General features: G+C 45.5%; 1 protein-coding gene across 3 annotated transcripts in view; it reads left to right on the forward strand.

The window, feature by feature from the left end:
- Window positions 1-10,785, forward strand: part of ift56 (intraflagellar transport 56) — a 79,919-nt gene extending 69,134 nt beyond the window's left edge. For 2 of the 3 annotated variants that reach the window (XM_067974692.1, XM_067974693.1), the window contains 2 exons: window positions 2,811-2,944; window positions 9,385-10,785. In XM_067974692.1, the coding sequence (XP_067830793.1) occupies window positions 2,811-2,944; window positions 9,385-9,496 (246 nt within the window). In that variant the 3' untranslated portion in view covers window positions 9,497-10,785. Of the gene's footprint in view, window positions 1-2,810; window positions 2,945-9,384 lie in introns of those variants that run through there. The other variant, XR_010958756.1, reaches the window with a different exon arrangement.
- Window positions 10,786-11,526: the final 741 nt, after the last annotated feature.

The raw sequence follows: 11,526 nt of genomic DNA on the forward strand, positions 1-11,526 counted from the left end.
TGAGGTCATCCGCTTTGGATCTATAAAGGAGTAATTTCTAAATGGTGAAAAGCTCGAAACAGTGAAGGCCCAAAGAGACTTAGGGGTCCATGTACATAGATCTTTAAAATGTCATGGACAAGTACAGAAAATAATCAAAAAGGCTAATGGAATGCTGGCCTTTATATCTAGAGGACTAGAATACAAGGGGGTAGAAATTATGCCTCAGTGAAACAATGCTGGGGTTAGACCACACCTGGACTACTGTGTTCAGTTCTGGGCACCGCACCTTAGGACGGATATATTAAGGCCTTGGAGGGAGTGTTGCAGAGATTTACTAGAACGATATCTGGACTCCAAGGGTTAAATTACAAGGATTGTATTCCCTGGAATTTAGAAGATTAAGGAGTGAAATTACAAGGATTGTATTCCCTGGAATTTAGAAGATTAAGGAGTGATTTGATCGAGGTTTTCAAGATATTAAGGGGAACTGATAGGGTAGATAGAGAGAAACTATTTCCGCTGGTTTGGGAGTCTAGGATTAGGGGACATAACCTAAAAATTAGAGCCAGGACTTTCAGGAATGAAGTTAGGAAACACTTCTACACGCAAAGGGTGATAGCAGTTTGGAACACTCTTCCACAATTGGCAATTAATACTCGCTCAATTGTTAATTTTAAATCTGAGATTGATAGATTTTTGTCAACCAAAGCTATTAAGGGATATGGGGCTAAGGCGGGTATATGGAGATAGGTCACAGATCAGCCATGATCTCATTGAATGGCGGAACAGGCTCGAGGGGCTAAATGACCTACTCCTGTTCCTATGTTCCTAAATGTTTATTTACTCTTCCCTCGAAAGATACAATGGTGTCTTCCTCAACTAGTCCCTAGCATGGAAGGAGGCCATTCTGCCCATCGAGTCCGTGCTGGCTCTATGCAAGAGCAATCCGTCTAGTCCCACTCTCCCCGCCCTATCTCCGTAGCCCTGCAAATTTTTTCCTTTCAAGTACTTATCCAGTTCCCTTTTGAAGGCCATGATTGAATCTGCCTCCACCACCCCCTCTGGCAGTGCATTCCAGATCCTAACCACTCACTGTGTAAAACAGCTTTTCCTCATGTTACCGTTGGTTCTTTTGCCAATCACCTTAAGTCTATGTCCTCTGGTTCTTGACCCTTCCGCCAATGGGAACAGTTTCTCTCCATCTACTCTGTCCAGACCCTTCGTGATTTTGAATACCTCTATAAAATCTCCTCTCAACCGTCTCTGTTCCAAGGAGAACAACCCCAGCTTCCCCACGTAATTAAAGTCCCTCATCCCTGGAATCATTCTAGTAAATCTCTTCCACACCCTCTCTAAGGCCTTCACCTCTTTCCTAAAGTGCAGTGCCCAGAACTGGATACAATACTCCAGCTGTGGCCGAACCATTGTTTTATAAAAGTGCATCATAACCACCTTGCTTTTGTACTCTATGCCTCTATTTATAAAGCCCAGGATCCTGTATGCTTTTTTAACTCCTTTCTCAACCTGCCCTGCCACCTTCAACTATTTATGTACATATACCCTCAGATCTCTCTGTTCCTTGACCCCTTTTAGAATTGTGCCCTCCAGTTTATATTGCCTCTCCTCATTCTTCCTACCGAAATTCAGCACCTCGCATTTTTCTGCGTTAAATTTCATCTGCCACGTGTCCGCCTATGTCACAAGCCTGTCCATATCCTCGTGAAGTCTATCACTATCCTCCTCACTTCACTACCCTTCCAAGTTTTGTCATCTGCAAATTTTGAAATTGTGCCCTGTGCTCCCAAGCCCAAGTCATTAATATATATCAAGAAAAACAGCGGTCCCAGCACCGACCCCTGGGGAACACCACTGTACACCTCCCTCCAGTCCAAAAAACAAACGTGCACTATCTTGTGCTGGAGATTCTCTGTAATTCCATGTATCCCACTGCAAGCTGCTGCAAGGGTTTGGCAACAACAGACAAACACTGAAACACTGACCCAGTTCCCTTCACAACCCAACCAGCAGGCAAAATAGCCGATGCAAATCACATCAAATAACAAGCCGCAGAGTGATCACTCTCTCCCTGCCCTGCTACACGATTCTCCCTTAAACCAGTTAATCCTTCTCCATTTTATTTTTCCACGAGTTGTTTAAAGGTTGACTATTTCTCGATGAACATTTCAATCCATAGTGGACAGCGTGAATCCCATCGTCCATCGCTGGCACAGCCTGGGCACTGGGCCCACTCCCAACAGCAAAACCAGCTGAAATTCCCGTGGACCAAAGTGAAAGCATGTTACTGGTGATTGCTTTCTTTGGCTGGGTTTGGGAAGGAAACTGGCATAATCGTAATTACAATCACAAAGAAGTCATTAGAGTGGGAGGAGGTTCGAGTGGAGTATAAACACTGGCACAGACCAGTTGGGCCAAATGGTGTGTTTCTGTACTGCAGACTCTATGTAAAGTCTCTCCTCCCCATTTTTTTTAAGTCTTTTCAATCCTGACAATCTTAATGAAGGTGATGGGGCTTCAAAAATATGTGTTGATTAACATGAATTAATGTAAGGAATCTTACAACACCAGGTTATAGTCCAACAGTTTTATTTGAAAATCACAAGCTTTCGGAGGCTTTCTCCTTCTTCAGGGCACTCACCTGACGAAGGAGAAAGCCTCCGAAAGCTTGTGATTTTCAAATAAAACTGTTGGACTATAACCTGGTGTTGTAAGATTCCTTGCATCAGTCCATCACCAGCATCTCCACATCATAACATGAATTAAAGATGGTGAATTTCCAGATTTCAGCTGTGGAATCTTTTTCCTTTCAGATGGGACAGTTCTACTACGCTGCAAAAGCCTTTGATGTGCTTGAGCGCCTGGATCCAAATCCGGAATATTGGGAAGGCAAACGTGGAGCATGCGTCGGGATCTTCCAAATGATCCTAGCAGGACGGGAACCAAAGTATGTATGTTCAGCACTTAAATCAGCCAGTATTCATGGGTTAGAAACTAACAGCTGAAATGTTAGCCTGCATGCTTTATAGGAAGATGCCTGCCGTGTGAATAATGGTTGACAGGTTTGTAAAACCCAGGCTGATGGAATGATGCCGAACAAGGTCTCCCAATCAATAGTCCACTTGATAATTGAATGGCTGTAATGAATTGTAATTCCCTCCAGCATGCTTTAATTTCTTGCTGCCTGCCAGGTTATCATAGAATCATACAGCACAGAAGGAGGCCATTTGGCCCATCGTGCCTGTGCCGGATCTTTGAAAGAACTATCCAAATAGTCCCACTCCTCTGCTCTTTCCCCATAGCCCTGCAAATTTCTCCTTTTCAAGGATTTATCCAATTCCCTTGTGAAAGTTACTATTGAATCTGCTTCCACCGCCCTTTCAGGCAGCGCATTCCAGATCGTAACAACTCGCTGCGTAAAAAAAATTCTCCACATCTCCCCCCACCCCCCCCCCCCCACCCTTTTTCTTCTGCCAATTACCTTAAAGCTATTTCCTCTGGTTACCGACCCTTCTACTGGAAACAGTTTCTCTGTATTTACTATCAAAACCACTCATGACTTTGAACATCTCTATCAAATATCCTCTTAACTTTCTCTGCTCGAAGGAGAACAATCCCAGCTTCTCCAGTCTCTCCATATTACTGAAGTCCCTTATCCCTGGTAGCATTCTGGTAAAAAAATTTTTTATTCGTCCATGGGATGTGAACGTCTCTGGCAAGGCCAGCATTTATTGCCCATCCCTAATTGCCCTTGAGAAGGTGGTGGTGAGCCACCTTCTTCAACTGCTGCTGTCCGTATGGTGAATGTTCTCCCACAGTGCTGTTCGGTAGGTAGTTCCAGGATTTTGACCCAGCGACGATGAAGGAATGGCGATATAATTCGGGATGGTGTGTGACTTGGAGGGGAACATGTTGTTTCCATGTGCCTCCTGCCCTTGTCCTTCTAGGTGTTAGAGGTCGCGGGTTTGGGAGGTGCTGTCGAAGAAGCCTTGGCGAGTTGCTGCAGTACATCCTGTGGATGGTACACACTGCAGCCACGGTGCGCCAGTGGTGAAGGGAGTGAATGTTTAGGGTGGTGGATGGGGTGCCAATCAAGCAGGCTGCTTTGTCCTGGATGTTGTCAAGTTTCTTGAGTGTTGTTGGAGCTGCACTCATCCAGGCAAGTGGAGAATATTCCATTACACTCCTGACTTTTGCCTTGTCGATGGTGGAAAGGCTTTGGGGAGTCAGGAGGTGTGTCACTCGCCGCAGAATACCCAGCCTCTGACCTGCTCTTGTAGCCACAGTATTTATGTAAGCTGGTCCAGTTAAGTTTCTGGTCAATGGTGACGCCCAGGATGTTGATGGTGGGGGATTCAGCAATAGTAATGCAGGTTAATGTCAAGAGGAAGTGGTTAGACTCTCTCTTGTTGGAGATGGTCATTGCCTGGCACTTATCTGGAGCGAATGTTACTTGCCACTTATCAGCCCAAGCCTGGATGTTGTCCAGGTCTTGCTGTATGCGGGCACAGTCTGCTTCATTGTCTGAGGGGTTGCGAATGGAACTGAACACTGTACGATCATCAGCGAACATCCCCATTTCTGACCCTATGATGGAGGTAAGGTCATTGATGAAGCAGCTGAAGATGGTTGCGCCCAGGACACTGCCCTGAGGAACTCCTGCAGCAATGTCCTGGGACTGAGATGATTGGCCTCCAAAAACCACTACCATCTTCCTTTGTACTAGGTATGACTCCAGCCACTGGAGCGTTTTCCCCCTGATTCCCATTGATTTCAATTTTACTAGGGCTCCTTGGTGCCACACTCGGTGAAATGCTGCCTTGATGTCAAGGGCAGTCACTCTCACCTCACCTCTGGAATTCAGCTCTTTTGTCCATGTTTGACCAAAGCTGTAATGAGGTCTGGAGCTGAGTGGTCCTGGCGGAACCCAAACTGAGCATTGGTGAGCAGGTTATTGGTGAGTAAGTGCCGCTTGATAGCACTGTCGACGACACCTTCCATCACTTTGCTGATGATTAAGAGTAGACTGATGGGGCGGTAATTGGCCGGATTGTATTTGTCCTGCTTTTTGTGGACAGGACATACCTGGGCAATTTTCCACATTGTCGGGTAGATGCCAGTGTTGTAGCTGTACTGGAACAGCTTGGCTAGAGGCACCTTCTCGAAGGCCTTAGCGTCCTTCCTGAAGTGTGGTGCCCAGAATTGAACACAATACTCCACCTGAGGTCTGACCAGTGATTTATGAAGGTTTACCATAACTTCCTTGCTTTTGAACTCTCTGCCTCTATTTATAAAGCCCAGGATCCCGTATGCTCTTTTAACAGCCTAATCAACTTGTCCTGCCACCTTCAAAGATTTGTGTACGTAAATCCCAGGTTGCTCTGTTCCTGCACCCCCTTTAAAATTGTACCATTTAGTTTATATTGCCTCTCAGTTTTCCTTCTCTGCGTTAAATTTCATCTGCCATGTGTCTGCCCAATTCACCAGTCTATGTCCTCCTGAAGTCTTCTACTATCCTACATTTTCAAGCTTTGTGTCACCTGCAAACTTTGAAATTATGCCCCGTATACCCAAGCATTAATATGTATCAAAAAGAGCAGTGGCCCTAATACCAACTCCTGGGGGACACCACCGTATACTGCCCTCCAGTCTGATAAACAACCATTCACCACTACTCTCTGCTTTCTGTCTCTTAGCCAATTTCGTATCCACGCTGCCACTGCTCATTTAATTCCATGGGCTTCAATTTTGCTAACAAGTCTATTATGTGACACTTTATCAAAAGCTTTTTGCAAGTACACAACATCAGCTGCACTAACTTCATCAGTCCTCTCCGGTCTTTCATCAAAGAACTCAATCAAGTTTGTCAGACATGATTTGCCTTTAACAAATCCATGTTGGCTGTCACTTATTAACCCATATTCTTCCAATGACAATTAATTTTGTCCCAGATTATGGACTCGAGAAGTTTCCCCACCACCGATGTTAGGCTGACTGGCCTGTAGCTACCTGTTTTATCCCTCTCCCCTTTTTTGAGCAGGGGTGTAACATTTGCAACCCTCTAGTCCTCTGGCACCACTCCTATATCCAAGGAGGATTGGAAGATTGTGGCCAGAGCCTCTGCAATTTCCACCTTTCCTTCCCTCAGTAACCTAGGATGCATCCCATTTGGACAGGGTGACTTTCCTACTTTGAGTGCTGCCAACCTTTTAAGTACCTCCTCTTTATCTATTTTTATCCTATCCAATTTCACTACTACCTCCTCCTTTACTGCTACAATGGCAGAATCCTCTTCTCTAGTGAAGACCGATGCGAAGTACTCATTTCATAACCTCAGCCACGCCCTCTGCCTCCACATAAAGATTTCTGTTTCGGTCCCTAATCGGCCCCACCCTTCCTTTGACTATCCTTTTACTCTTCATATGTTTACGAATACTTTAGTATTCCCTTTTATGTAAATCTTTTCTCATACATTCTCTTTGCTCCTCTTATTTTCTTTTTCAGTTTTTCTCTGCACTTTCTGCATTCTGCTTGATTCTCTGCTGTATTATGAACCTGACATTTATCATAAGCCTCCTTTTTCTGTTTCATTTTAATCCCAATTTTTTTAGTCATCCAAGGAGCTCTAGCTTTGGGTGCCCTTCCTTTCACACTCATGGGAATGTGTCTAGTCTGTACCCAAACCATCTCCTCTTTGAAAGCCTCCATTGCTCAACTGTATTGCTTTTTAAGTAGGCACCGAATATCTGGTTTGGTGTCTTGGAGAAGTTGCTGACAATGTGTTGCAGCCGAGTTAATAACAGTACACAATGGGCTGTTATTGTGCTCCAACACGCCTCACTGCCGCAAGCAGAACTAGAGTCATACGTCTGGGAGCAATTCAGTGATTAACATTCCACCCATCTTGTTTAATCAGCTCTGTTCAGAAATGAGCAGTAAAAAAAAACACATACAAGGTTAAGATCCTAAGAAAGGTGAAGAACGAGACAAGGCCCATCAACCCCTCAAAGCCAATTCCTCTGATGTACTAACTCTCCCACCCGGCCCGACCGATTGTTCCACGCATTTGTGACCCTTTGTGTGAAGAAGTTCCTTCTGCTATCTAATCTATGTTTCCTTGTCACTGCTTTACACTCTGACGTCATTATCTTGTGATTCGGGTGACAATTCGGTTTAAGAGTAGTACAGGTGTTGGGTGAATCTCCCTCTAAGAGCAGTTGTGCAGGCAGCAACTCGTTTCCCTGGGGCGGGCCATATAAATGCAGGTGATGTCATTGTGCCATCAGTGTAGCGTAGTTTATGGTTTGATTGTATGTTGCTGTGTTTTTCGAACGCCTGAGGGGGTCGGAGAGGAATTTTCCAGGGTATTTTTTCCCTCACCCTTCCCTATCTCTATAACCTCCTCCAGCTCTACCACCCTCTGAGCCCTCTGCACTCCTCCAATTTTGGCCTCTTGTGCATCCCCAATTTTCATCACCAACCATTGGTGGCCGTGCCTTCAGCTGCCTGGCCCCTAAGCTCTGGAATTCCCTCCCTAAACCTCTCTGCCTCACTACCTCTCTCTTGTCCTGTAAGGTACTTCTTAAAACCTACCTCTTCGACCAAGCTTTTGGTCACCTGTCCTAAAATCTCCTTACGTGGCTCAGTGTCAAATTTTGCTTGATAATTGCTGCTGTGAAGCACCTTTGGACTTTTTTCTACGTTAAAGGCGCTATATAAATGCTAGTTGTTGGTGGCCTTAGGTTTTTCTCTGGCTTTTTGCCTCTCCCAGGAGATTACATGGGTGGTGGGGTGGGGGTGTGAGGGGTAGATTGTCTCTTGTCTAGTCACAATGCTCCGGCAATCATGAGTGTGGGGCAGACTAGATGGACCAGCTGGTCTTTTCCTGCCCATCATTTTCGTATGTTCGTATGTGTTCAGTGCGGAAACTTCTGACAGCAAGACTCGCCCAGCAGACCTCCAGCACTGGCCCATCTGTTTGGCTGAATGAGTTTCTCTGGGAGGTTTGACTCCTTCCTGGGATACCTATGCTTGTTGACTCCTGCTCAGCGCGGCTTGGATCAGGGACTAAGCAGAATGGGGGATTAACTCGCAGGCCCTCCCACTCTGCAGCGCCAAATGTTAGTGCCACCGACCATCCAAGTTGTCTTTGTGGGGGATTGCACTGTGCGGTGAGGCAGTGCAGTGAACTGAGTGTCCGAGTGGAGCACTGTGACATGGGTTTGTGCCCGTGATTCTTCTCTTTTCCCCCCCCCCCCCCCCCCCCACAATGGATTATCTATTTCGGCCATGCCCTTGTGGGTTGGCACGGAACAAAGGCCAAGCCCTCCCTGCCCCTGGATGGAAGCTTAGGGTTACCTAACACAGGCACACCAACTACTTCCTTGTAGCCTCCCAATAGCCTGTCATAGAATAGCAGGAATCTGGGAGCAGGTCGTCTGCATGAACTTTCACCTCTGGTTATGATGTTTAGTGGAGGGAGCACCAACGAAGGAAGGAAAGTGCAAAGTTACACAAGATCTACTGTAGCTTCACTGACGGCACGGTGAATTGATCCAGTGAGTGGCAGAGCCATTTAGACCAGAGTAATATCTGGGTCAGTCTCCAGGGATGAGGGACTTCAGTTATGTTGTGATACTGGAGAAGCTGGGATTGTTCTCCTTTGAGCAGAGAAGGTTAAGCAGAGATTCAAGGGGTTTTGATCGAGTAAATAAGGAGAAACTGTTTCCACTAGCAGGAATGTTGATAATCAGAGGACACAGATTTTAGGTAATTGGCAAAAGAACCAGAGGGGAGATGAGGATAAATTTTTTTACGCAGCGAGTTGTTATGATCTGGAATGCACTGCCTGAAAGGGTGGTGGAAGCAGATTCAATAGTATCTTTCAAAAGGGAATTGGATAAATACTTGAAAAGGAAAAATTTGTAGGGCTATGGGGAAAGAGTGGGGGAGTGAGACTAATTGGATAGCTCTTTCAAAGAGCTGGCACAAGCACGTTGGGCTGAATGGCTTCCTTCTGTACTATATTATTCTGTGTTCTGTGATGACTTAGCTGGTTTCAGTCAGGGCAGCAGTACAATTGGTCTCAGCACGCCAGGCTAGAGAGAGGAATCGACCAGAATCCTGAGTGCCATCTGACTCCCAATGGAAAGTGCACGTGTGGAGATCGGATGAGGACAGTATTGACCTGGCCTGCTCGCTGTCTTGCCCCACGTCAGTAATGGCCACTTGGGCAAAGTACCAGATGATGCCTATAGAACCAGCCAGCAATTATCAGCATCAGCACCAACCCCCCCAAGGGGGTGAGATTTTGGCAAGGAAGGGGGAAAAAAGCCACATGTTCCTGTAATGAAAACTGCTCACTAATTTATTGTTCACCTTTCCTAGGGAAACCATGCGCGAAGTTCTCCATCTCCTTCGGAATACTGGGAATCCTCAGGTGGAATACATAATCCGTACCTTAAAGAAATGGGCCAAAGATAACCGAGTAGCTGTGTAAAGGTAGAGAGGGGAAGGACCAGGAACTAGGCTCCTCGTCAGTGTGGTGTTGCTGCCTTCTGTGGGCAGGTTCTGATTCTCACACTGGCACGTGAGTAGTTATTACACAGCCCCAACAATGAACTCTCGCGATGCAGTGCGGCCCTCCGTGAAAAACACTTGCTCCTTTCTCACTCACTGAAAGTAATCGTCTATCAAAATAAAAACCAAGTGTTTGACACAATTTTTATTCCACTTGTTACTCGGCCGCACTCAGCGAATAAAAGTCGTATCAAATGTTTCAACATCTGCACTGTCAAATCATACAGACACCTACTGCATACTAACCGCTATTATATTATATTATTATTCTCCACACACAGTAATCTGAACAGAGAAAGGATGCAGAGCAGCAATTGATGTGGGCTGGAGCAGTGTTTTAGTTCTCACGCAAAAGTGGCTTTATAAATTACAAAACCCCTTCAACATCTGTCATGGAAACGGTGTGTACCCGCAGTATGCGACAGGAACACTTGACGCAAAGTCACACTGGTATTTGTCCTCCACTCATTGCCCTCCTGTCCTGCGCCTCATGAGGCTGTCTGTAAGCTGGTGTTGTTGCACAGTGAGAGAGAATATGGTTCAATACCAAATACGGCAGAGAGCATTTGCATCCCCATATAGTGACAGGATTTACCCCCCGTGGTTTCCCACCCATAGAATTCCTGCCGGGAGGAGCTCTAAGCAGCGCCGAGGATCCCTCCCAGCAGGAAGGGATCCTCAAAGCCATCTGGCAACGCACGTGCTGTGCTCAATCACTTTCGGTTAGAGAGCAGTACCAGCAGGGGGCTGGGAGCAGGTTGATGCTCAGAGCTGGAGAATAGTGAATGATGCAGGGGAACAAAACAAGGCAGCGTGTTCCTGATCGCCATCCAGTGCCCTCTGCTGCATGCATATCGGATGAGAACCGGATCAGGCTGGGCTGTGATGCCCCCTGTGGTGGAATATCCTGCAGACACTCGCCATCGTATAAAGAATGGTTATTTGGGTGAGGTACCAGAGGGTGTCCTGTGCCCGAGGGACCATATCCTAGCACCAGTCCGTACCTCGGGGAGAAAATTGTCAACAAAAACAAGTTCTGTTTAGAGCAATATTTATGGGTTCATATCAACCTTTTCTAGAGACACTACAGTTCTGTTACTGGTATTCTGTTTCCATGTTTGTTTTTACATACCTCTTGTATAATTAATACATTTAGAAACAAAAATTTGTAAATTATTTTGTGTAATTAAAGCATTTATTTCTAACAAATTGTTCTTTTTACTGCCAGAGTTTGTTTCAGTCTGAGTGAATTCTGTAACTGCTCCTGCAGTTTGATCCCAGTGGGACGGAGCAGTAGTTTACACACACTCTCTGCCTCAATTATAAACATTTTTAATTTGCCTATTGAGCGAGGACTTGCAACGTAACTTGCTTATTGAGGAAAAGACTCTTGTTCTGAGGTGTGAGAAGCTGCCTGGACCAGATATATCTGAATGGCAGCTCTCAGTTCTTGAGTTGCGTTGGGTCAACCAAAAGCTTAAAAAAAACTAAAATGGTGACAAGCGAGTGATGCTGCAAATCCCTCCAACTGATTTCTCCGCTGCTGCTGAGAGAACACTGAAATTATTACATGCAACCGTGTGCATCTAATGTAAAGGACTCCATAAAAGGACAAGAAGAATCTGGAAACACTTTGTTATTTTGACCTCTGAAAACAGTTAAACTTGTCCGAGAGAGTTCAGTACAGTATTGCCGTTTTATCTGCTGATTTTAGCTTGCTTTTAATGATGCATTTAAGGGGATGCTGGATAAGTACATGAAAGAGAAAGGAATAGAAGGGATATGCTGATGTGTTTCGATGAAGTAGGGTGGGAGGAGGCTGATGTGGCAGATAAACACTGGCACAGACCAGTTGGGCCATATGGCCTGTTTCTGAGCTGTAAATTCTATGTAATTTGATGTTTCCAGGTATATTTCTTTTTTGGTAGGTTATGCATTTCAGGCTAAACT

The sequence above is a fragment of the Heptranchias perlo genome, chromosome 40, assembly GCF_035084215.1.
Source record: "Heptranchias perlo isolate sHepPer1 chromosome 40, sHepPer1.hap1, whole genome shotgun sequence".
Taxonomy (NCBI): domain Eukaryota; kingdom Metazoa; phylum Chordata; class Chondrichthyes; order Hexanchiformes; family Hexanchidae; genus Heptranchias; species Heptranchias perlo.